We start from the raw sequence: 25922 nt of genomic DNA on the forward strand, positions 1-25922 counted from the left end.
TGGTCCAAGCTTAAGAAGGCAGTTTAGACCTTGGGAATATGCACAAAAGTTCCACTCGATAAAGCCAGGTGCAGGTACTTACTCCCCTACAGAGAATAGAATAGAATAGAATATCGTGATTTCAAATAAAATACAATAAAATTTTACTTAAAAATGGTTTTATTTAATTTTGATACATACATTATATCATATATTATCATATCCTTTCATGGTACATAAATGAGGATGATAGTTGTTTTTAATGCTAAACATAGTAAGTAGCAGAAATTATTTAGTCAATTCAACTGTACCACCGGATAGTTTTTCATCTGTATCTCTTCTTTCGATTTAATTGTTTTTATATTAGATAAACTAGGCTGGGTGTTGTAAGAATAAAGTGAAGTGTTTGATTTTTCATTAAAATGTATGAAAAATTTAAGGGGAACTTATGATTTAATAATAATAAGTGAATTCGTGTTTTAGTCATAATATTATTGCTTATTTAGAGATACAATCAATTAGGTAATTATTTTTTAAAGAAATTTGGTTTTACACAAAAGATACGATTTACTTTCAAGTCTTATCGGTATTAACCTGCCTTGCAGTATTGTTAAATAATTTCTTAAAATTTTACATAGACTGCACACATTTTCACAACGATTTTTTTGGCTATAAGTATTTATTTTATTAGTAAGTACGAAAAAATTAACAATCATCTTAAATTTTGAATTAATACTTTTTCACTTTTATTTTAAGACGGAACGTTAAGTCAAACAATAATAGCTCATGTAAAAGTAATGTTAAATTACGCGGTTCATGTATAAATTCATCATTCATAAATTCATTATTCTCAATGCCACTTCGGTAGATTGTGGAAGTTGAGGTCGTTTCCGCCAGAAACAGCCGTTTTTAGCGTTTATTAATTTAACTTCTACATTTTATCTTCTAAAATTAGAATTAGCATGAAGAGGGAGTGAAAAGTGTCTGTTTATGGGAAATCGCTTTCCAACGGAAGTTATGTTTTTTTTTTTTAATTGGGCGCTAGTTGAGCTTACGTTTCACCTTAAAGCCTACCATAGTTAGTGTGACATCTCGATCATTGGACTTTAACGTTACGTCTTAAAATTATACCTATTAGGTATGTATGTAAGTATTTGTATTTAACGGTGATGTCTTGTAGACTTTCAAAAGTAAACATAATATGAAGGAAGGGTTTCAATTTATACTTTAGAATTTTATGTATTCTTCATACTAAATCAATGCACATGCACCTTACCACATCAAACTTAAAATATAATTTCCAAATATCTATAATGATCTACCTTATTTTAACATAAAATAAACAATTATTATGAACAATTACATTGAATTTGGTATGTAAGTAAGTAGGTACTTATATAAAAAAACTATGAAAATCCGATAGGAACTTTTTGTGTTCTTACAAAGTAAATAATGTGCTCGATATCGTATATGATTTGGAATTGGAAAATATTAATCAATTATTATCAGATGTGCAATACAATGAGTAATGTTAATAGTGTTAGGTATATAACTCTAAAATTTTTAAACTTAAATGAGAGCAGGTTACAAAGGTTTACGTTGACACCAACAGTGGGTTGTTATGCTTCTAAGAGAGTATGGCTGCCAGTCCACTGTAGCGGAGAGTGTGAAGATACCGACAGGGACGCATTAATACGCCAATAAAATTATAAAAACAATGATTTTGAGAAATTTATGGATTTTTCAGACACTTGCCGCTCCGCTCCAGTGCACAAGCTATATATAATACCTATCTTAATATACTATAACAAAATAGCCTAGCGAGCAAATTTCATAAAGAGTAGGTATTTGGAAACAAAGGTAGGTATTTATTGAAAAGTTTAGTTTGATGGACTTGTTTTATAAATTAAAACTACTACATGAGCTAGTCATATTTGAGTTATGTTGAGTTTATTATTGATTATTGAAGTGAAGTGAACACAGGTGTAAAAAGGAGCTGGGTATAGCAAACATACTGTTGAATTATAAAGATATAAATTACCATTTCTAACTACAATATTTTTTATGTGACGGCATTCATAACTTGATAAAATTTTATAATATTCAACTTAAATTAAGTATCATCTAAGCGTCTTAATAATATTTGAAATTGGTGTTATTGTGTAGGAAATTTTATTGCAAAATATGTATATATCGTTAAAATACAATTAAACATTTAACTATTAGAACAATCTCCAACACTAAATAACTATAAATATTATATTTTATAAATAAATAACCTCCACTTAATACCTAATCTGACATCTATCACCTCACAATACAGGTTCAATGTTGAGTATTTTTCTTGATGTATCATAAAAATTCTATAATATTTTTGTACTGATTTATTTTTAGCAGATTATTGCAAAAACTATAAACATTAACTCCTAACTTTTTTTTTCTCACACAAGTTCTTATTTGTGATTAATGTACCTACTTTATTAACATTAATATGTTTGTATTTTGTTTCTATTTATGAACACTGACGTATTATATCGTAAGTACGTATTATATAGTTATAACTCCATATACTGAATGTTGCAAAATTTATATACTCGTACTGTCATAATTATAATGCCTTTGTCATTAACGATCCACTGAGACAACTCCTTTGGGCTTAGTTTACCACTTTTGCAACACGCATAAACTGTATATTTTACCATGTCTGAATAAAAGCTATCTAAGTCGTAGGTAGTTTCCGAAAATTTAGACTTATTTCCATTCCACAAATAGCCCTATTTCAAATTGTGCAATAACACGAATAATAATGTATTACTGTTCATCTCAATATTTATGAATTTAAGCGTATAATGTATAAATATCTACAGTTAACCTCGAATAATGGTGTTCGCGGATTGTACTTGATGTAACCTATGGTATATTCGGCGTTAAATTAAGGCAGCTTGTTTATGTTCTACATTAACTATAATGACTTTTGTTTGTGTCAACTTGAACCATTGTACCTGAACAAAAGGGTAACAGAAATAGTATTTTAATAATTATTTATATGAGAAATGAAACTTATCTATCATTACCATCAATCCATCTTATTTGCTATTATACTAATACAGTATTTTAGAATTTCGTTTCATAGAGACGAAGCCGTGGCTACCTGGTAGTCCTACGTACTCAATCATGCTACAATTAATTAAGTACTAGATGTTATAATATTCTTAATAGTATATTCTAATCTAGTTTTGTAGTATCGCTACAATTAAAGTGGTGATTATATAAGTTACACAATTTACAGAGTGTCAGTATTGCTGTGCATCGTGATAGGACATTATAAGATCGATATTTCTTAAATATATAAATTTCAAAATAACCATAAAACAACCTCAAAATATTTTATTATTTCATACCGAAATCTTCTACTATAATAACTATTTAATCGTTCATTGCGTTGCATACTTACTGTAAAATATTGCTTAAAATGTGAATAATGAGGCTTAACTGTGTATATTATGTCGTTTATTAAGTTTTGTATGGATCCAGAGACATTATCCTAAAATATATAAGTACCTCGTTTCATAAGGTAAGTGTGATTTTGAAACATCTAACAGTTTCTAGATACAATCGTCAGTTCTTAGTTTAGCCTCAGTTATAATTGTACAAAATAGCTGGCCAATAACGTAGCTTCCGCTAATTTTAAAGAAATTAGTATAAAAACTATTATTGCACCAAAGGCTCATTTTATTAAAATATTTTTTACTCGTATGTTATATCAATCAACATAATATTTAGATTTCTTATATTAATTTGAATAATTACATGAAACTATATTAATGGCAGTTAATCTAAGGCTGTGACACTAATTTGCGTTCTAGATCTATATAATTTAAATATCAACAACATGATTTGAATCTCCGTAGTTTCTATTTCATATCTTGGCTGAAGACAGGCTACCCTGCTTTTCAGATCAACGAGGGTGTTAAATTTGTATATGTTACATACTTTTGTTAGTGAAACAAATCTAGTTCATTTCTATTACATAAGCTAAATATGTTTTTGCTTATGCAATTCAATTGATCTAAGCTTCCTACACTAACAAAAGTAATCCAATGCTCAAGTAGCGTTAAATGACATGGATATAAAATGCAATGTGCAACTAAAAAGACATCTCACTAAAACCAGCCAAATCAAAGTAACAAGACCATTATTATTTCTATTGTCGTTAATGATTGTGGCAAATTAAGAACATAAATAAATATAACCGTATTGCGACAATAGAAGGAATCGTGGTATTGGTAATACAATACTTTTTATACGATAAGCATAGCAGAGTCTACGTTCGAACGTGCTAGTTATTGGCTAAGTATAGATATAGATACGAGTATGAGTTTCTTAGATGATCAATAAATAAACCTGAAATTCTCGTGTAAGGTTTGTGTGAAATCAAAGTACAAACGGTCAAATAGGTCTTAAAACTGACAGAGGTAAGGTGACTCAAAATGAAATGGCCAATAAAATATTTAGCTTACATAGTTTAAATTAACTGAGCATAATAAACACTATACCTGCGTAGTGATATTGTAATAGGAAGGGAAAATCACATATTTCATTCTTAAAAGACTGAAATTTTGGTGGCGTTGTGAGTGTGTGTATTGAGTTTCAAATTACAAAATTCCCTGTACGATACTGATTATGTGCATGAGATTCCTATTTATATTTAAATTATCTTCACCTTCTAAAGTTTACAATTTATCACTGGCCATATTAAATGGCGATGGAAAGTTTTTTAAAAATAATTTATATTATATTATACTTGAGCATATTTATAATTATTATGATTACATTAACTAAGGTGTAGCTTAGGTATGTGGGGATTTTTGCCTTTAATAATTTTCCTGGTGAGTAAGTATTTTTTTACAGCTGTTACATTAAATATTTAATTCATCTTAGACCGTAACAAGGTAACGTATGACATGTATGATTGGAATACAGAAACTGTTGGGATCATGTTTTACGTAAGGTTGCACTTAATACATAAATTTGTAATCACTGATGACAATAAGTTAATATCATAGTGAAACGTATCGTACTAATTGGTATATAAATACTACAAAAAGTATGTACACACATGCTGAGCAATGGCCAAGTAATGATTTTATCATACTTTGTAAATAACATTTAGATAAAGATCAATACCCAATTAACTAAATATGAACTGAAATGTCTATTTAATAATTGTAATTATGGGTATAGCCATTTTTAATTTATTTGAATAACAAAGTGCGATAAAATCAGTTTTAAGGCAGAATATTAAGGTCTGTTTCAGAAAATTTCAATGATATGGTACAGTCGATTTCCAGTACACCCGTAGTACAAAGAGTGGTTATGAATGACGAGCTGAGTCATCTCTTTTTGTCTTTATTATCTAACGCACTTCTGAAAAAACTTTGTATAAATAAATGTATGTTCCTTTTGTTTACATCGTTCGATACTCTTGTGATCGTCCGCAAAACCTATAAATCGTTGAATAGGTAATTAGACGACCACGACATTATTATTAAAAATACAATTCATTCGTCCATATTAGTGAAATTTGTTTGAAAGTAGACCTTAAATTTTCAAAACAATATGATACTAATATCACTATCATGCATAACCAGTTAATAAACTCTATCTACTAGGAGGCTACAAATAAAAGAGTAAGTATATTTAAAGATTAAAGATTAATAATCAGTCTGCCTTGACCAATATAGCAAATATATTCCAATATTGTTTAGAATATGAAACATTTAACATGTATTATTATTAAAATTATCTCATATTCATAAATTGGGATATAGGTGCTATAATTGTTAAAGCATGCATTGATATGAAAGCAAAATAATTGCTTATAATTTGGTACATAAATACAAAGCTTTACAAAATAATACCTATATAGGTAAGTATAATAAAATTTATGTAACAAATGAGTAGCATCTACAACCCAAAAAAGAAACCGCGAATAATAATAACTACCTTATCTACATAATAACACATTGGAAAATCTAATGTCATCACTACATAATTGAGTATATAATAAGCAAAAATTTTTGAGCATTAGATCGATTCCACGTAATTACCACTTATTTTACCACTCAAAGAATAAAATATGAAATATATTGAAATAAATATGACATGAGATACCGACATGGCATTCAAATTACTTAATCAATTATTTATTATAATGTAGTAGGTGTTTTATAAGGAGTAAAGACAAATGTGCATTTTATTTGAAAATTCGTGGAATGAAATATATAGTATTAATAAGAAACTATTGTTCTTCTCCATTCTCATTTAAACTTCCACAAGTCGCTTAAGTATCAACATTCGTTCTCAGGGGAAATGTACCACCGTATTCCTTCAAGCTCCATGCCAATCATGTCCCATTATCTTCAGTAATCTTAACGACATTGTATATTATCTAATTACATTACCTTAGGAAAGGTACTCTGAGTAATCTATCGGTCGTAAATATCCTAATTTTATTCTTATCCGGCACTTTTTCTAGAATTAAGTAAGTACTCTATTTAGACATTATATAAAGAAGCTGTGATAGACTCATTAGCCACCGGATTTAGAGGAAGAGAATAATCGTTTTAGTAGTCTAGTCCAATAAGAGTGTTTTAAATACAGTCTTTTCCAACTATACATCATTTCAGTCATTTAGTATCAAACTACGTAAATGTAAATCAAACACGCTAGTTCCGCATGCCTTCATTCACACCTTATTCTCATAATCCGGACCATTCGGGGTCATTCAACCATACACTATTAACTTGTAAGGGTTTCATCTATCGAATACTATCTGGATTTTCACTATTGTACCTTATATTCATCATATCATTACATGCTAAAAAGGCGATTGGCGCTTACTATGCAATATCTAGCTTTTGTACGACTATTATCGGGATTGAATGCCATGGTTAACTTTGTGGAAAAATAAGTGGATTTTATAAATAGCCCTCTATTTATCCTCCTCCAGAAGCACCAGATCGTCAGCCACGACGTCGGAAACGTGGAGATAAATGATCCAGTACATGAGGTTGAAGCAGACGAAGCACACGGGGAACACGATGCGGGAGTACTTGTCGATGTCCGACGGCGTCATGCCGAGCAACTTGCTTATGTCCTGGAAAACGTGAATAATACATGTGTTATTTACGAACGTTCACTAATAGCCATATCTAACGAAGTAAATGAAAATGTAAACTTTTAGAAAACACATTATAGAGATTTCTAGATTTCAATGAAACATAGGAAATGATCCAATTACAAAATTATCGACATCCTTTTGGGAACTACAATGCCAATGCCACAGCATAACGAAACTTATTGTAAGTAATACAAAGATACAATACTTGTTTATAGAAACCAATTAGGTATTATTATAATAAAATTCTCCAAAGTTTTATTTTCGAGACTTTAATGAGTCAATAAATATATATACTATTTCTAATAGGTATTTGAAAATATATAAATAATTGCGCCTGTTGCATATTGATGAAAAAAAATAAGAGGTTATAAAGAGCGTAATGACTACAATAAAATAAACGAATAGCCACCGAGTGGTCAAGTCAACGTCAAGCTATGGAGAACTGAGAGGTCAGTAGTGACCAGAATTAAGCTGATCTTAAGTTCCAATAATCAGCAATTATATAAAAATTACAATATCTCTAAAAGTGTTGACTTTTATTAAAGAATTATTGAGATATTCTTGTCACTCCTGAGCTGGCCTATCAGCCCTCCAAGCTATGATGTTCACTTTTGGGACACCTGTATATACAGATACAACTCTGTTGTGAAGCCAGCAAATTAAAATAAGGAGTGATAGTAATTGATAAATACTCATATGAAAGAAAACTATAACTGAAAATCCTTTATTCAATTATTAAGACAAAAACACAGAAATTCATAAAAAATAAAACATATTTTAAATTTTAATGTAAAAGGTAAATGGATAATGGACTAAAAAATATAACGTAGGTACTATAAATTTCAAAAAAACAGTTTCGCACAGCTAAAACATCGCTGCCCAAAGGTACGCAAGCAGAGTGAGTTTTAGAACATAATTCGGCTGTTGTTAGATAAGACAGTAAGGTTAAAAAAAGTAAGGTTTCATATAAGATATTAAACTTTTAACATCCAGCGGAATCCAATCCTATGCTCACGATAACAAGTTGTGGCGCAAGCCCTTTCATGAATAATCCAAGGTTATATTTACCTTTCCCGGGTGTAAGATATGCGGAGGAATCACATTATCCTCGTCTCCTCCACCTCTTCCGCCATTTATAGTGTTTTCTAGTGTTCCACCCTTTGAATGTGCCTTTGGGTCATGCACTTTAAATCTTACTTCCTGGAATGGTTTTAAAATATATTTAAATATTGTAAGGGTTCTGTTATGAATTTATGATAGATAAAAAATATTAAGGCATGTTTTCAAAATATATTACCGAAGGTCTACCCGGTGGACATCTTCCTAACGTTCCCATCTTGGAAAGCGTATGAGGATCACCGAGTGGCGGGCAGTCTGGAGGCAACTTCTTTTGTTCTGATGCAATTTTCTGCATGGCCACAAATCTTTGCTTTCTCATCTGTATTCTTTTTGCCATATATCCCACAGTAGCGTATTCTGAAAAGAAAGGAAAACTTATTTCACAACGCGGCCCGATGATAAATTTTAGTAACGAGTATTCTAAATTCCTAACACAAACTTCGCTTGGCACTTGTAATATTCGCAATTAGCTTGATAAAGATGTCATTCGCTTTCGTGATTATTTTAAAGATGATGTTAAAATTATATTTACCTAATAAGCTGGCAAACACCATGACGAAGCAGGTACCCAGATATACGTCTATAGACTTGACGTAGGATATTTTTGGTAGAGCAGCGTTGGTGGACGACATTAGCGTGGTCATCGTCAACACTGTCGTCACGCCCAAGGCAACTCGGGCAGGCGTGGCGTTCCGGTTCAACCAGAACGATACCCAGGATATAATAACAATAAGCCCCGAAGGAATATAAATTTGAATAAGATAGTATCCCATTGAACGTACGAACTGTATTTCACAAGCCAGTCTTGAGTAATTTCCTGTGGGAATTTAAAAATGGATCAGTTCGAAGCGTGCAGCATAGTTGCCGTCTAAAAAGTATATTCAATAATATAAAGATATTTTGAGTGGTATGACTTAGGACATATAATAATATGTATATTTCATTAGGAATAAGTATTTAATTTAAAAATAGTGACACACACCACACTATGTGATTTTTGTGCACAAATACAAAAGCAGGACGTGAAGAGTACTGTTGTGGTTGTTTCTGTCCAGTGTTAGTCACGGTGTTCGCTGTCATCCTTATTTTTTAGATGTTTTTACATTTTTTAAGTAGAATCCTTGGATCTTGATACCTGTAGTGAGGGAGATTTCCATGGCCCGCTGGCGATGGCCGAGCACCTTGAACTGCGGCAGGGACACCTCGCTGGACACGCCTACCGAGTTGGGCCCCTCGTTCCACTTGTAGCGGATGTCCCGCATCGTGTAGCCGACTGTGCGCAGCGGACACAAACATGAAATAACCCCAGGCCCATCGCAGTGGGTTTTGCGACACGAGTAGTAGTGATTCGGTCGGGGTGAGAGCGGTTCTCGCGAGCTGGACCTCGCGCGACTGACATGTCGTGTGTAGCGTGTGTGCTTGTGTCGCGGTACCCAGCGGCTGCACACGGGCTGAAGGAGACGGGGTCAGTGGCGGGCGGTGGATAGAGAGTGCAAGGGGAGCGGGCGAGGCGATCTGATACCTGTCGTTAACGTAACAACAGTTGCTCGCTGTCGATGCCCGAGCACACGGAACTGCGGCAGCTGCACCTCGTTGCTCATCCCGACGCTAGCGAGGCCGTCGCGCCAATGGTACCGAATATCGCGCATTGTGTACCCGACTCCGGAGACATGCCAAACACACAAAACGCTATCACTTACGCTGCGAAGCATCGCCAGCCCACCCTCACGGCCGCGGCGACGCTGCCGTAGATGGACGCGGGCGCGAATGTATGTATAGCAACACGTGGCTGGGCCGACCCCAGCTAGACGTTTATCAGTGACATGCTCTATCTAACCACTAATGATTCGGATCAACTCGACATAGATGATAGAAAAATAAAAATCTAAAACTTCTAAAAGTGAGACATTTAAAAAAAAATGAAGCATTCAATATACATTAAACTAAAAATGATCCATACACAACGTATTTACAAAGTTTATAAGATAGATCCTGCATAGAAGAAAATGTATGTGCAAACAAAATATACTATGTGAACTAAATTAATAATAATAACACACAAATGTGTAGCGAAAAAGCGACAGCGGTGCATCGCTGGGATTGGGTTTGATATGGAGGGCGGCGCGCGTCTGCGCACGGCCCAAGGTGTTGTGCAGACCCGAGTCTCACCGTCCCCGCTTCCTCCAGCCCGCTCGGCTCCGTGACTCAATCCGCGACTTTCATTAATGCTCGTGAGAACAAGGCTCTATAAAGAACTTAAACGAGTCTGCCTTCTGCGGGTGCTGTATGCGAGAAGGAGACAGTTCAACCAATGAGAACACAAGGAATTGTCAGCGCGTGTCGTCGGTCGTGCAACTGCACGCTTGTGCTCACAGGGTATTTTTGAGTAGCATCTGTGATACAAGAAAGTGGTCACAACACAATGCCGCAAGCCTAGTGATTTAATTGCTCTGTGATTAAATTTCAAATGGTTTGCTTTGAGTGAGCACGATACACACGTATATATCTCAAATTATGGCTCATATTTATTTTTCTATCATCAACTTAAGTGCATCACAATTTATTAGGTTATTATAAGTACAAAATATTAATTTGTACAAATATTCAACTATTTTCTGGGGTTTCTCTAGTTTCATTCCTGATTTAAATTCCATTCATCAATTAATTATTGAAATAGACAGTTATCACAAAACAAATACTTTATAAATCAGTAGGTAAGTAAACTTGATGTCGATTCTAAAAACAAAATTCTAATGCTAGTGCTGTCAAAACTTTAAGTTCATTTAAAATTTAATTTTGTTTTAAACTTGCCTCTACTATAGTTTCCGTAAAACTCATTTGCAATGCCAATTTTTTTAGTTTTTAAATGTAAAAAATAGATGTTTTGTTTTCAGAATCGACATCAGTTATTATTTAGTGAGTGCATATTATTGATTGTTGCATATAGGTAATTTGGTCATAACACTAAAGGATACTAAAGTTTCAGTTAATTATGTTTTGAATATCCTCCATTCAGAAAATATAATATTTTCTTTTTGATAACTTATTTTCAATTTTTAAAACGGCTTGATTTTGCCCTTGGACAAAAAACGTAAATGGAAAAAATTCAATGCTTTGCAAAATTTCTCCTAATCATAGGTTAGTACATATTTGCCACCAGTGCAGTGATGGTAAGACATAACACATTTATTTCTTAGTCAAGATACTTACAACTCTCTATCTCTATATGGCACAGTTGTCGATCCATAGGAAAATACTGCAGGTTCATAGGACATGAAGCTGTGATAGTTAATCTGAAATACATTAAAAATAATTTCACTTATCTTATAGAGCTAAGTAAATCATGTCTGAATAATTTGGAAATATATTTACTTAAATATTCAAAGTAATTAAATTCGTACTCATACCTGATACTTCTGGTAATAGACCCTGAATAATGGATGCGAATGAATTCGTTGCTCGTAGTAGCTATGTGAAAATATGATTGCTTTTCGTTTACAAAAAAAGTATCAGGCACCCATATGTTTTTAATGAATTCAGATCCAACTGATAACGTCTCTACGCCTGGCCTTTTTTTATACGCTAACCGGGGATCTGTCCAAAACTGCCTGAAGTAAAAATCCAATGTGAAATCCTGAAAATAAATAATTTTATAGTTTTTGTCCAACCATGATCAATTATATTGTTTAAACCAAATGTTGATTATATAATGCCCAACATAGTGCACGGCCAATGAATTTACTGTTTCATCACAGTCTAATCAAGAGAATTCAGGAAACCTCATTTACGAGTATGTAACATTCAAAATAGAATGCACTCGGGATTCGAACCCAACACCGTTTGGTTTCGTTGTGAAACTTTTGCCATGAGGGCAGTTTGGAGCAATGACATTAATTTCTAACTAAGTGTATGTAAAGCATTATGAAGAATGATTATGATATTTATGGGTTCGTACTCGATTTAAATGGGAATTGATTCCTTGGTATCGTATTGTTTTGTGAAAAGAGTATATGTAATATGTATGTAATGGATCATTTTAAACATCTACAGACATTGCATGCTTAGCTCAGGTTGTCCTAAATTGTTATGGATAACACACACAGAACACACAATTAGATATTTTAAAGAAAGGGTTTTACACAGATGGAAGTTTGAAGCTGGCGTAAAAGAACACAATACACATAAAAATACATCTTTTGTTTTGTAAAACTTTTACTAAAGCGAGTAAGACGCATCTTTGAAATGACAATGATAATGGATTGTGCGTTGAAATAATAAGGAGACAGCGTCTAAACACAGGGTGAGTCTACAGATGAAGGTGAGTGCTTTTAGAAGAGATTAAGGAAAGGGCTAGGTGAGTGGGTGGCGGCGCAGTCGCACCCACGGCTCGATGTTCTAGGCAATCCTTTCAAGCTTTACATGCCATCACAGCAGTCCCAGGATGACACTATGTGGGTTCCTGGTCCCGTGACTTGGTTACCCCCTCAGGGCCATGGGTCACGTCTCGCTGTGACCTTCCCAACCTTGATTTGGTTTCCACCTTGGGGTCCTTCATCCAAATTTACGCCTAGCAGCTCATCAGTTTATAACCATGGAACACCGAAATGCATTGTTTTCTTTAGTCATTAATATATGTATATATATATATACGTATTTACTTTACTTTACTATAGTTTTACTCACACAGAATGATGATTTAGGGCGGCTCTGTACAACTTGTTATATATATACACAGCCAGTATCAGAGGGTCTAAGAAAGATTGGCAGCAGTAGTTATGTCTGAAGAGATCCGTCGGTGTATGTTGATCAGGTTGATCTGGTTTCTTTTTGTTCGAACGACACGGTTTATTAATCTTGGGATCGATCATTAGTTAAAGTTTGCTTTGTTAAAAATCAACATTTACTTTTTAAGCACAACATTAGATTTGTCGGTCGAACTATGTGAAAAATTTCCCTTGCGCTGTACGCTATAGTACGCAATACCTTTTGTTAAACGTGCAATCAGCTCACTGCAAAAAAATATATCTTTTTGTGAATGGCAGTAAAATTTCTGTCATAAAAATTATTATTTTGCAGTTAGCATTTTCCACATGTTATGTTGAAGATTTATCCTAACTTGTGTGTCAAGGATTTCATTTGAGCAGTTTCGATGTTCCAAGCATCTGAAGGGCATGAAAAGATACAATAACAATGAGGAATATATCAACACACATATACGTATAACATACACATCAAACTACTAAGTTAATAACGACAAGAATTAACAGTCGTCGCAAATCCATAGAGCTTTCGAAAGTTAAACGAATTGTTAACATTAATTTAAATTAAGACACGATTGGAATATCGGCGTGAATGGCATACCATCCTATTTTTTCAATTATTAAGAACCTCTAAATTTTTTTGAGGTAATACTCACCTGCCGACTTGAATAGAATGAATGAAAATTTAATGAGAAGACGATCAGTATATGTCTCCATTGTAGGTTATGATCAAATGAAATCAACAGATGTCTATCACCTCTCATACGCAGAACAGCAACTTTGGAGTTACGAGTACTGCTGAACAGACAATAATATTCAAGGTCGTACATATCGCATTGCATTTCTTATTATGCTGATTTTGTATTTTTGAAAAGATTTAATTCTGATTTATGAAATCCAACATAATAAAAAAGCAAAGTGTTCGGACAAGGGCCATCTGCTCCACCAAACGCGGACATGCTCGCAGCCTCGTGACTAGGGCTGCTCGGTCGAGGCCGGTGACTCGGCAGCGACCGAGTCAAGCGTGAACTGACAGGGACGAGTACCATGAGCACTTCGGAGACGGAGCTGATAGAGAGCACATACATGGTGACGCCCACCTCCACCGGCGGACCTGCAATCAAGCCCAATCGTGAGTAGCGCGCGCGTCCGGCGCTGTGAAAACCAAACCAGAGGATGGTGACGTGCCCCATCGCCTGTGGGCAAGCGAGGCGGCGGCGGCGCTTGCGATCGAACCGTGGACACGGGTGCTACGATGGACGGTTTAATGCTGGTGATACTAAGGGAAAAAATCTTGCTATGTATGCGTTGTGTTTTTTAGTATTGCTATAAAAGATACCATTTTCACTTCAGACAGAGAGCTGATGGAGAGCACGTACATGGTAACCCCCACTTCCACGGGTGGCCCTGAAAACGATACAATATAGAAATATGATGGACACCAACCATACAGCGAAAGCGATGGCTGTGGACATAGACTACCGAACCATTTGATTTGATCGTGTATTTGTCCTCGAACTGTGTAATAAACTCAATAATACCTACTGGTTGTTAATAATTATGAATCTGTCAAAAAAATTCAGTACGTAAAATTCACAAAAATATCTGAATAAAACCAAGCCTGTCAATAAAGTTACAAGCTTTAGATTTAATAATTAATACAACTTTACTTTATTTTTACACACATACAATGATAAATGAATCAATTGATGTAGATGTTTTAAGACTTATAAGCTGTAAGGTTCAGCATCGTATTTTTATGTTTTACCTACAATATATAATTATGTACTAATAACTATTCTAAAAATATAAATTACTTAGTACTCTTTTGTTGGAAGGTTGAGCCAACATAATAAGAGACTATACTAAGTAGTTCTCCGTAAAATACAAACCATAAACAAAAGTGACAGCGTAGTAGTCTACCTACTTCATGGAATAATATAATTACTGTTGTTAAGTGCTATTCAATCGATATTTGGTATGAAACTTACATAGAACAACGATGGTGGTCAAGGTTCATGTCATGTTACAATAAAGGTTATCGATGCTACAGCAGATACGAGACTACTGTCACTTCAACATATAGATTTTTAAAGCTCCATAATATTATATCGGTAACTTTATTATTTATCAGGTGAATCATTTAATGTTCATCTTTCAGAGAAATCTCGAGCATAGCACTTTCCATAGCTTGCTGAAAGAATCTAACATCCGCAAGAACGTAAGAACGTACGTTTTTACACCACACGTCAAAATCTGTATGACGCTCTGGTAGAAGACCCTTGCGTTCAGACTTTGAGGAATAGTCGAGGAAATATCTGAGTAAGCTTCCGCTGCCCAACCCAGTAGGATATGCCTTTCAGCCTTCTTGTCGAAGTTTGCTTCTGCCTAGCCGTAAAGTCTGCCGGAGAGTGGTAGTCATCATGCAGCTCCAACGATCACTGGATCCGGTTTCATTTTAGAATGAACATGACTTTCGTCTTGTCCAAGCTGACTGAGTTTGAGCCAATAATCTGCCATTATAACGATATCCGCAAAGCGGCGAACTCTCTTTTGTTACCTGAATAGTGGATTAATCGGTTTTGGGATATCTGTAAGGATTTCGGGAATTTCATTGTTGTGGGCCAAATCTGTACTACACCCTTCAAAGACCGCTATCAGTGCCAAATAATTACTCGTAAAGCAATACCTAATAATATTAGACCTATTTTTCAATGAATAGCACACACCCCGGAATTATTAGGTATTTACTTAGAAATAAAACCGGCCTAGTGCGAGTTGGACTCGCGCACTGAGGGTTCCGTACAAAGATAAGCTCTCTCAAAAAACAAACTTAACTTTGCAGTTGAAATTATATTTTGCCATACATCGATATACGTCATGGTCAATTCTGCAACTTTAAGTGCCAATTTCTCCATTGTCGGTTAAAGCATAACCAGGGAGTAGTGGTTGACTTTTGACACATCTCATCTTTCATGAATTTTATATGGAGATAACGTTTAATTTATAAATCAATCCCAGTCGGTTAGATAACCGACTTTGTACAAATTGGCACTAAATGTAAGTTTGTAATCACATATTCGTAAGCTTGTAAAGTCTCCTTATCTGAGATAGTTTTCCCTTTAATTTGGTCATATGAACTACATCTGTGATTTTTTTCATATTTTTTGGACTAACCATTTAGCCAGTAGGGGGGGCAAACTTTTGCACTCTGAAGCTTAATATTTCGTAAACCAAACTCTGAATAAAAAAATGTTTAAAGTATGCCTGTAATATTTTTGAAAGACCTATTCACCATCGAAACAGCGGGAAAAATATATATTTACCCATTTCTGAGAAAAAGGGTGGTGACATACAGTCGAAAAAACAGATGGACGGACAAAAAAGTGATCGTATAAGAGTTCCTATTATTGAGGTATGGAACCCTATAAAACAACCTAGGTATATTCCAAACCAATAGGTATGTTAAAAAATCGTTTATCGTTGAAAATTTTATTGTGTGTTGCGATACAAATGGTAGTATCAGAGAAGTAACTGAATTCGCTCAGCTCACAACTCATGAATGAAAGCGATATTTATTAAATATACATGACTCATACTAACCTCCATAGTTCGGCCTTACTCTTTTGTCATAACTTATACTAAATGAATCCAGTATTGCTGATATATTGACGTCTCCAAACATGCCACCCCCACCTGCACCCCTGAAAACAAAATCGAAAAAGGAATTTTCAATTCAGTCTATTATTAATTTTATGATCTTAAAGGGACATTAAAATAGAAATAGCATATCATAATACAGGGTGATTGGTTATTTGTTGTATTTATAGAGTTAAGTGGGTTGTAGAGAAAGGTATTTTCAGTCGATTTAAATAGTCATCAAATGGTCAGACAAAAAAAAACAATGAAGATTTTAAGTAGGTAAAAAAAAATATGGTCCTGGCTGTTATGATTTCAAATCGATTGTGTTGGTGCGGGTTGGTAAGCCAGGCCGCACACCAGGCTTACATTTGTGGCGCGATAATTGCGGCGCCACATTTTAAACGCGACACATTTTACGCCCCCATACATTTTGTACGTGAGCACGCACACCGAGAATACATTTGTGGCGCGCGCACTTTGTGGCGAGGCGTCGTCCGCGCCACACGAATTTAAGATCGAACACGTTCGTTTTTTGTGTCGCGTTGGTTTGCAAAAATGAAAGACAACATTGAATTTTACGATGAGTTTATTGCAGAGGTTGAAAAAAACCCTGTATTATACAATCACACGCTCAATGATTATAGTAACAGACGGATTACAGAAATTATTTGGACTAAGATTGGCAATATTTGAAATTTTGAAATTCCCGTACAATGTGCAATCTTGATTAAACGGATGAACCCAATTACGTCTTTATTTTCTCAATCGCCACATCAAGAAATCTTCGTCATCAGACGATGATGTCGACATTCTCAAAGCGGTGCCACGCTACAACTGTGCCTCAAATGTGCGCCTATACAATACATTTGTATCTGCATACAATTGTAGCGCAACGATTGTGGCGACGTAAATATCGTAAGACACAAATGTATGCCTGGTGTGCGGCCTGCCTAAGAGTTCTTTATACAACACGAAATAAAAACAATACCTATCAATGTAATGCTAGCTAGATTCAGAGCTAAAAGAAAAGCAGTCGTTAATTAAAATTGACGTTTTTAAAAGCTAACGGGCTACTGTGTAAACCACATCATTAACTTTAACGAATCCTCAAAAAGGCTTTACTACATCCACCCACACATCGCCCTCACCAAAATTTTAATCATACATGTTCCTCTCAAAGTTCTAATTGCATTAAGATGTTGCCCATTTTGGAAAGAACCACGGCAAGTTTATTATATCAGACTATCCCATTCATTCTTATGCGTAATGAAAATGTTATATCCTGTTAATGAGGCAAAATAAATAATATAATAAATTATTGTTCATGTGCAGCAAAAAGATTAATATTTTTTTTCATATTTTGCCAGGTGGCATACATATAATAACAGCACGGCACTAGCGCTGCTACCAATTCGCAAGCGCGTTCCAAAGATTGCCGCGACAACGCTCTATCGATCCGGCCCGGGTGACTGCTCTCACTTGCCGTGAAACCCGAGGCTGGATTATTTGTCTATCTATACCTCCGACAATGCATTCTCAGAATGCTTGTGCATGATAGAGTTATGAATTGACGACGATTCAGTACTTATCGTTTTTAGAACTCAGTGTTAATGACTAATTAAAACAAGGTCCAAGATTCCATGTACCATAATAATTGACGAATTCTAAGAGCAGCTTTTTCTAAATATTGCCATTTAATTTTCTGTTTCTAAGTGCTTATAGCTGCTATTTTAGCATTAAGTCTACCTTTTGTACAATTATTTATAAAAGGTATATATTCGTGCAATATTTACTATACATATTTATAAAATTCTTTGTCCTGAATGACTGACCTAGAATCAACGCACAGCCCGGCTAAGTCAAGAAACTCCTTGCGGTGCATGGGAGCCAACTAAGGAATTTTAAAATTCTCTACTTTAAGGGGTGAAAATGGAGTCTTATACTGTATTTAGAAAAATAATAGTCAAGTATAGTTCTATTAATGATTTATGAGTACTTTTTCAAGACTTTTCAATATTCTACAGCTGCAGAGTGAAAGGGTGGTCTAAAGTTTGTATCAGTAAGAAATAATAGTTAGACTGACTGTTTTATTAAAAAAATCATTTTTTTTATCTCCATTTCTAGGCCGCACAAGGAATTTACTTTTAGAACTACTTAGATTTTTCTAGACGCATCGTTTTTAAATCTGTGTGTTGAAAAAATGTCAAAAATAATTTTCAGGCATCATTCTTTTTTTTTCGCTAGATACCTACCTACTTAAAAACGAAACCCAACGTCTCGTCTAGCACGAGGCACGAGTATCGGCCAACATTCCAAGGATATTGCAGCCTCCGGGCCTGTGTCTCATAGACGGCGTGATGCCAGACAGTTCAAACCAAACCCTTGCCCTTAGAACAGAAGGTCGTTGACATCTCTGCTGCGCAATTCTGCTTGTGCACGCATTAGAACTGAACACTAAATACCTACGCAGGCCAACAAAGGACCAAACATATTAAATACGCAGTCCACAACTTTATAATATTATGATGGTAAAATAGTTTTTTACAGTTAATTTTTAATCTTTATGAATACTAAACAGCTCATATCAAGTATAAATTTATAATTAGTCCTGCAGTAGCTGTTATCTTATAAAACTGCAGTCTGCATTAGAATAGTTGTCGACCAAACCGGATCCTTTTTCTGTTTTTAATATATGACCAAATCCAGGCTTTATACTTATAAATACAAATGATCATCATCATCAATCAAGCCATTATATTATAATGTACATGATTGAAAACGATAAAAATCTATTATAACGTTTTTATTTTAAATAATAAATTGTGCGATAACAAAATTTAGTTCATTGTCAAATAATTATAAGTAAAGTAAAAATGACTGCTACATAAAAAAGCTTTTAAAAATGTTTGTAGCGTGTTCGAACATCGTATCATACACATCGCGTGGTGGACTGTAGTGTGCCGCAACCAGGTCAAGGATCGAATAATCGTCTTTTGCTATTACAAATCCTAAGATAGACTCAAACTTTTCACTCATAAGATCAAACAATAGTAGTTTTGTACCTAAAATAATAAAATACATATACTAATTTATAACCCTATCATTTATAATGTGTCTAAAATTACGATCATAGGATAAAATACACTTTTGTACATACCTTTTCAAAAACAACTCTCAACTTTGCGCGGTTTGTTAGCTTGACATTTATGCTACTACTGAAGCTGATGACAGTACTGAGAGAACAATAGTCACCGACATAAAGTGGCAGTGAGCTAGTCTTAGTGGAGACCACGATTAGGCAAACGCCCTCGGGCTAGATAGACGTGCAAAAAGTAAGGTAGGTACCTAATTATTGGATGCGTAAAGCTATAGACAGCATTCATTGCCTTAGTAGAGGCCTACGTCCAGCTGTAAACTATATGTTTTAGAAGACACAATACTAATCAACAACATATCCATAAATTCTATTTTTTTAAATGAGAAGTAAAAAGTTTATTCTTCACAACAAATAAAAGACCATAACGTTTCGTATTTCGTTAAAAAAAATATATTCCGGTAACAAACACTCGCTAAAGCACCATCAATCGAAAAGTCAAGTTCCATTTCACTGAAGTGAGGTAATCGAGAAGGAGGACCTCTTGAAACGTGGTTAACTAGGAGTACAATATTCATTAAAAGAAAAATATAATAAGTTTCACATTTTTATGAGAGATTAATAAAATATCAATGTTTCTTAAAATATTATGGTAGGAAATTATTAGATTAAGCAGTTTTTGTGTAATACAAGATAGCGGTAAATATTATAAATTATTCGGAAATGGAAATCAGGTATACTGTAGAAAGCATACAAACATAAATTATGTATGAGGTTGGAACTTTTGAAGAACAGGAAGAAAATATTGTGGAAGTTGAACCAGACAGACCACGTCGAAATATAATACCACCTGCATGGTTGGAAGACTATGTTGTCAGCATAGCTGAAGTAAATGTTGACGATGAAGATGTATAGATGTTAGATGCAATAAAATCTCATTTGAAAAATTATACTTGGACAATCATAGAAAACGAAAGAGGAATGAACATAAAGGAGAAATGCTATATTAAAGGTATTTAAAAACAAACGTTTTTTTAAGCCCATGTTGTTCGACGGCTCTCCATAAAGGTTCTGTAATAAATGATATTCTGCTATCACCTCTTCACATTAATTAAACGACATGCGGGTCTCCCGCGGACGAACTTTTTCAGCTCAGGCTAAAAATAGAATTTGGAGTTACCCGGGGCAGGTCACTTTAAAAGATTGCAAGACTCTCAATTCTGAACCCTCAGTTTATGTGTTACAGTTCATATTACGGTACAAGTGCATTATTAACCGCATCTCTTTCATTCTTTGCTACCTCATATCCGTAACCATAATACACTCGCAAGCAATTAAAAAGTTCCACCCACAAAATGCTGACACCAAATTAATAAAACATTTTATTTAAACTTTCAACACAATATTTACATTTTTAGTTGGTAATATTTCATGCGCTGTTAAATTTACTTCAACATTGCAGACGGCGTCTATAATTACGATAAGATGGAAATAGCATATCCATAATTTTATTATTGGCAGACTTCAAACTTTTTTTGATACTATTAATTAATACTCATTTATTTCAGGCAACTAATAGGCCCATAGAAACAATACATAAAATACAATTATTAACATAAATATAACTAATACATAATGTTCTTATACTACTTTAAAAAAATTACTTATAATCTAGCACTATCGGGGGATTTAATAGTCTTTTTCGCCTCCCTCTAGCGTCGAAACACTATTCCCGCTGGCCAAAAGTCCTTGCTCAGGAGAACCTTCTGATGGATCTACTATGTAGGTAGCTATAGTTAATATTTATAACTATAGCTACCTACATAGTAGATCCATCAGTACGAACGATTTAATCATTTTGGCAATTTATATGCATCTTTTAGATATCCGATAAACCTCTCGTTTAGCCATTTGTTATGAAGCTATATCATTTTATATTATTATTACAACACGCCTAGCTATTTGTTTAAAAATAGTATAAAGCTCTATCAATCCTTTACGCTGATGCCGCATCATGTTAGTGTGTGTTATTGCCAGGGGATTTCAATTTAATAAGTGGCTATTTTGCCAGATGGGTCCATTCCCTAAGTAGAGTTTGGCGTGATAGCCCTTAAGTCGCGTGAACGCTATGTTGCGCCCAGTTGTATATTATGTAAATAGAGCTTTGCGATTCTACTGAACAAAGGCAAATATTAAGTTTCAGTTGATGATAAATCCATGTTCGTGTTAGGAATTGGATTTTTTTACGCTATTATTATGAAGTGAAGTAGCGGAATCTTTTTCGCAACATTTCTTTGTGCGAGGAATGTGCTGCCTACTATTTGTGACAGTGTAAAGAAAACAAGATATTAAGGGCCTGTTTCACAATGTCTGCATGCATTTTATCTCACAGGTAGCCACTAACCAGACATTGTGAAACAGGGTTTAATATCATCAGCTAACGTGGAATATTTCAAAACTTCATTCATAAATCTACCGCCTCCTGCCTCCGCTAAGTGCTCCCTTTTCTCTAAGCAGTTCTGGCCATTTTCGAACTTTGTTTGAATATATTTGTTGAATAGTACCAGAAGTGTGGATTTCATTATTTAATATTTTTAAAATTAATCAATTAGGTTGGTACCAGCCCAGTATTTTTTAAATTTTAATCAGTTCTTTAAAAAATAAAATTGTCAAAGTTTTACTCACTTACTGACTGTGATCAGCATACATTTAAAGCACTTCTAGTAGATATAGAAGCCTGAACACAATTAGTGTATATCAAGGAAAAAGCAAAATATTTTAAAATATCAGTGCAGTAATGACTAGTTAATCCTATACAAATATATAATTACAAAGTTATTTATCAGTAATAATATCTTATGAATATATACATATACGTTAGCTATGAAATAACTACTACTATTAAAATAATAGTATAAATCTTAATCGCTGCTGTAAGATTTTTTTGAGAAAATTCGTTGTTAGTAGGTATTCAAGAAGTACAAGGACAAAAATAAATAAAAAATGGACAATCTACACAAAGTTTCAAGTGTAAACCAACTTTATTTACCAGCCATAAGTATTTCTCAATCAAATGTCATAGGGTTCATGCTATAATAATTTACAAAGTATAGTCTAGTTTTGGTCAGGCCAGGCTATTGAACTATACTGTATAGTAGTAGCAACTTTGGCTAAGGAAGCTGTAAGGCGCATCCGACAGTGGAGGGTGGGGTACATACGGGAAGTTTCATATCATATTCTCTTGAACCATTTCTCAAAGTCTCTAAACAATATCCTTAACCCTGTAGACTCTACAGGGTTAAGGATTTTTGTTTAGAGACTTTGAGAAATGGTCTACAGTGTAGAGTAACTTAAACACTCGCGGTTGTCCCGAAAGCGAGCTACACGACAACGTTTAATTGTTCGTGGTCTTCACCCTATCTAATATAGTTTTTTGCCCATTTCCACTTCAACTTGTTATGTCTTACTTAAGATTTATGAATTAAACCTTATTTATTGGCCCTCAGAGAAAACCCGAGTACAGCCACAGTCACTGTTTACATTTGTAGACTATATCTTCATAACCAGACTCACCAGCAAGACGCACTGTAAAATATTTTTATCTTTACATTTTTTAATGGCCTACAAGATTATGTGATGAAGCTTCCCGAATATAGCCTGATCCAGTAGGATTGCTTACTTGCCTTTCTTACTCCAAGTTGCCACTGCCTCGCGTCGTTCAAAACAATCAGGTTCCAAAATAGACTAATTACCATTTTTTTGTATTGCGGAAGTCCTTAAAACAACTATAAAAATAATTATTCACTTTGATTTAAATATTACTGTAGGCTCATGCATCTCGTTTATCGTTGAAAGTTGTTAAAAGCCACGTGGCCCGATATTTACAATGAAATTACGATTCGTTACTATGTTATTGTTTACCGAATGTAGCAATCATTGTTTAAAAAAACAAAAGGTGTTAATTGTTACCACTATTTATAACCAATTATTTATAAATCGTGTACCTAGTGATCGTGAACGTTTGATTGTATTTAAACAATGGGGCGTGGGGGGAGGGGCGGCGGGGTACTCACGCGACATGATTGCCGTGCGGCAGGAAGGCGGCGGTGAGCAGCAGCAGCAGCGGCGCGCTGCCCGGGCCGACGCCGCTCATGGCGCGAGCGGGGGTCGCATGGGAGCGGGCTGGCGCGCCTCCTCGCTCGCCGCCCACGTCACGCGGCGTACTGGCTGCGACGCAGCACCGACGACACCGACGTCGCTCGGCTCTCGCTGCCGTGTCCTTATCGATCGGTTCGGACGTGACCCGGGCCGGCACCGCCTGTCGCTCCTGCTATCGACCGTCGCCACAGCCGCCGCGTCGAGTACTCCTAATTACTACACCAGCCAGCTCCTTACTAGCACAACATTTTTCGAGCCTGCGCACCACCGCACTGCTGCTCTCCCTCCCCCGCTTCTCTTCGCCTTCCCTCTGCGGGTCGATGCAAATATAAACAATGAGCAAACGTATCTCTATCGCATTTGCTTGTCTGCAATTTATGATATTATAATGTTTTTGACCTTATGTGTAAAAGATAATTAAAATTTTTAATTATGTCGATTCTGAAGACGCAATTTGTTATTTTGGTGGTGTCAAATTACCTAATTTGGCTCTATGCGTTCTTAATCTCATTTGACCCTTGCAAAATTTATAGTTTGAAATTGATAACATTTAATTTACTCATGCCATAAGGATCGATATCCATATTATTACTCTTATAAGATGGGGTATCCGTATCCTGGTATCCTTGAGTGACGTATCACCTGTCTAGGGAATGCAAATCTCGCGAGATTGGGGCTCCAGCAAGATCTCGCGAGATCATGAATATAGATAGTCGAGATCTCGTGAGATTGGTAGATTTGTGTGTTCTTTTTTTTCAAATAATGACTTGTATTATAGCAATTAGAAAAATAAAAGGCATTGTAAGATAAATATTTATTTTTATTTTTTCATCGAACTATGTCTGACGAAATTTATGTCTGAAATTTTATTTTTTTAATAAACTTTTAAGAAATAAACTTTGAAGTACGTATCTGCTCATTGTATCGTTGTTGCTTGCTATGAATATTTAGTAATTAAATCATAATATGTAATACTCACTTTCAAATAGATACCTACATAAGTTGCCAATATACACATAATTATAATATATTATAACGCCGAATGAAGGTGCTGCGTACAATCCTGAGAGCATTATGTAATATCTTTAAGCTTGTTTTTTATGTGTAAATTATTACCTATAATTCAATAAATAAAAAATAAAAATCTATAAATAAAAATAATTAATATAAAATGAAACAGTCTTCTCTAATCTCTTCTAAAACAAACAAAAATATTTAAGTATTAAAACTAATCGCTTCGAAGCGGACGTTTTTATGCTCGATTTCAATCTCGTTAATCTCGCGAGATCTCGCTTTTTTTCACCCCGAGATAAATCTCGCTCAGAAAGGCCGAGATCTCGCGAGATCGAGATTGCATTCACTACACCTGTCCCTTATCTACATTCGGCACACCCTGGGCAGCTACTGGTGTTTATCCTTTCACCACAGTGAAAAATTCTAGCTCTTGAGTTTGTCTACTGTTTAACTACAGTGCACTGTTATTTTGTATTATTATTTATTTATATGGATATAATATATTTTTTATTTAATTTTAAAGTGTGGTAAAAATGGTTGCAATAGTGCCTGCCTAGCAGGGTAGAAGGCACTGCCTAAGTGCTAGGGAGTACACTAGCACGAGGCATGAGGACCTGCTCAGATGCCAGCAGACTGACCGATCTACAGACGTTTGGTCGCTTGCAGATTCATCCGCAGACATTTGCGGATGAATCTGCAGACGTATAGTGAACCTTTATGGCTCCTCTACACGTCTGCGAATGCGTCCCCAGATTTGTGACTTACTTACCATTAGAATACTTTATATCCTGCACGCTGTTTTAAAACTACACAAATCTATAACTTATGAACGTCGTATCCTCAACGACCTCGATTCGTTTGTTGTCGGCAGACCAAAGGGTTCAAGCGCGAGCGTCCGGCATCGTGACCACACGTCCGACGACGCCTCAGTCAGTGAGTCTATTCCTATGTATATTCAGCATCCACCATGGTC

General features: G+C 34.9%; 1 protein-coding gene across 4 annotated transcripts; it reads right to left on the minus strand.

Annotated features, from left to right (window-relative positions):
• Window positions 1-141: 141 nt before the first annotated feature.
• On the minus strand, window positions 142-24457 carry Rdl-1 (gamma-aminobutyric acid receptor subunit beta-like). Of its 4 annotated transcripts, none has more exons than XM_038121434.2 (10): window positions 23851-24457; window positions 16645-16745; window positions 14088-14155; window positions 11689-11915; window positions 11492-11574; window positions 9804-9941; window positions 8814-9098; window positions 8460-8638; window positions 8231-8362; window positions 142-7138 (listed from the first exon to the last, which is right to left on the minus strand). In XM_038121434.2, the coding sequence occupies exons 1-10, from the start codon at window positions 23928-23930 to the stop codon at window positions 6974-6976; spliced, it is 1458 nt and encodes a 485-aa protein (XP_037977362.1). In that variant the 5' UTR covers window positions 23931-24457; the 3' UTR covers window positions 142-6973.
• Between the last annotated feature and the right edge of the window lie 1465 nt (window positions 24458-25922).

The sequence above is a fragment of the Plutella xylostella genome, chromosome Z (assembly GCF_932276165.1).
Source record: "Plutella xylostella chromosome Z, ilPluXylo3.1, whole genome shotgun sequence".
Taxonomy (NCBI): Eukaryota; Metazoa; Arthropoda; class Insecta; order Lepidoptera; family Plutellidae; genus Plutella; species Plutella xylostella.

What these genes read in the sequence shown, in the direction of transcription:
- Rdl-1 (XM_038121434.2), bottom strand. Translation starts at nt 23,930, where the DNA reads ATGAGCGGCGTCGGCCCGGGCAGCGCGCCGCTGCTGCTGCTGCTCACC. An exon ending in CCGCACGGCAATCATGTCGC is followed by an intron (nt 16,746 to 23,850) that starts GTGAGTACCCCG and finishes TTTTGTTTTCAG; the next exon opens with GGGTGCAGGTGGGGGTGGCA. An exon ending in CCATATAGAGATAGAGAGTT is followed by an intron (nt 9,942 to 11,491) that starts GTAAGTATCTTG and finishes ATGTCTCCGGAG; the next exon opens with TCGGGTACACAATGCGCGAT.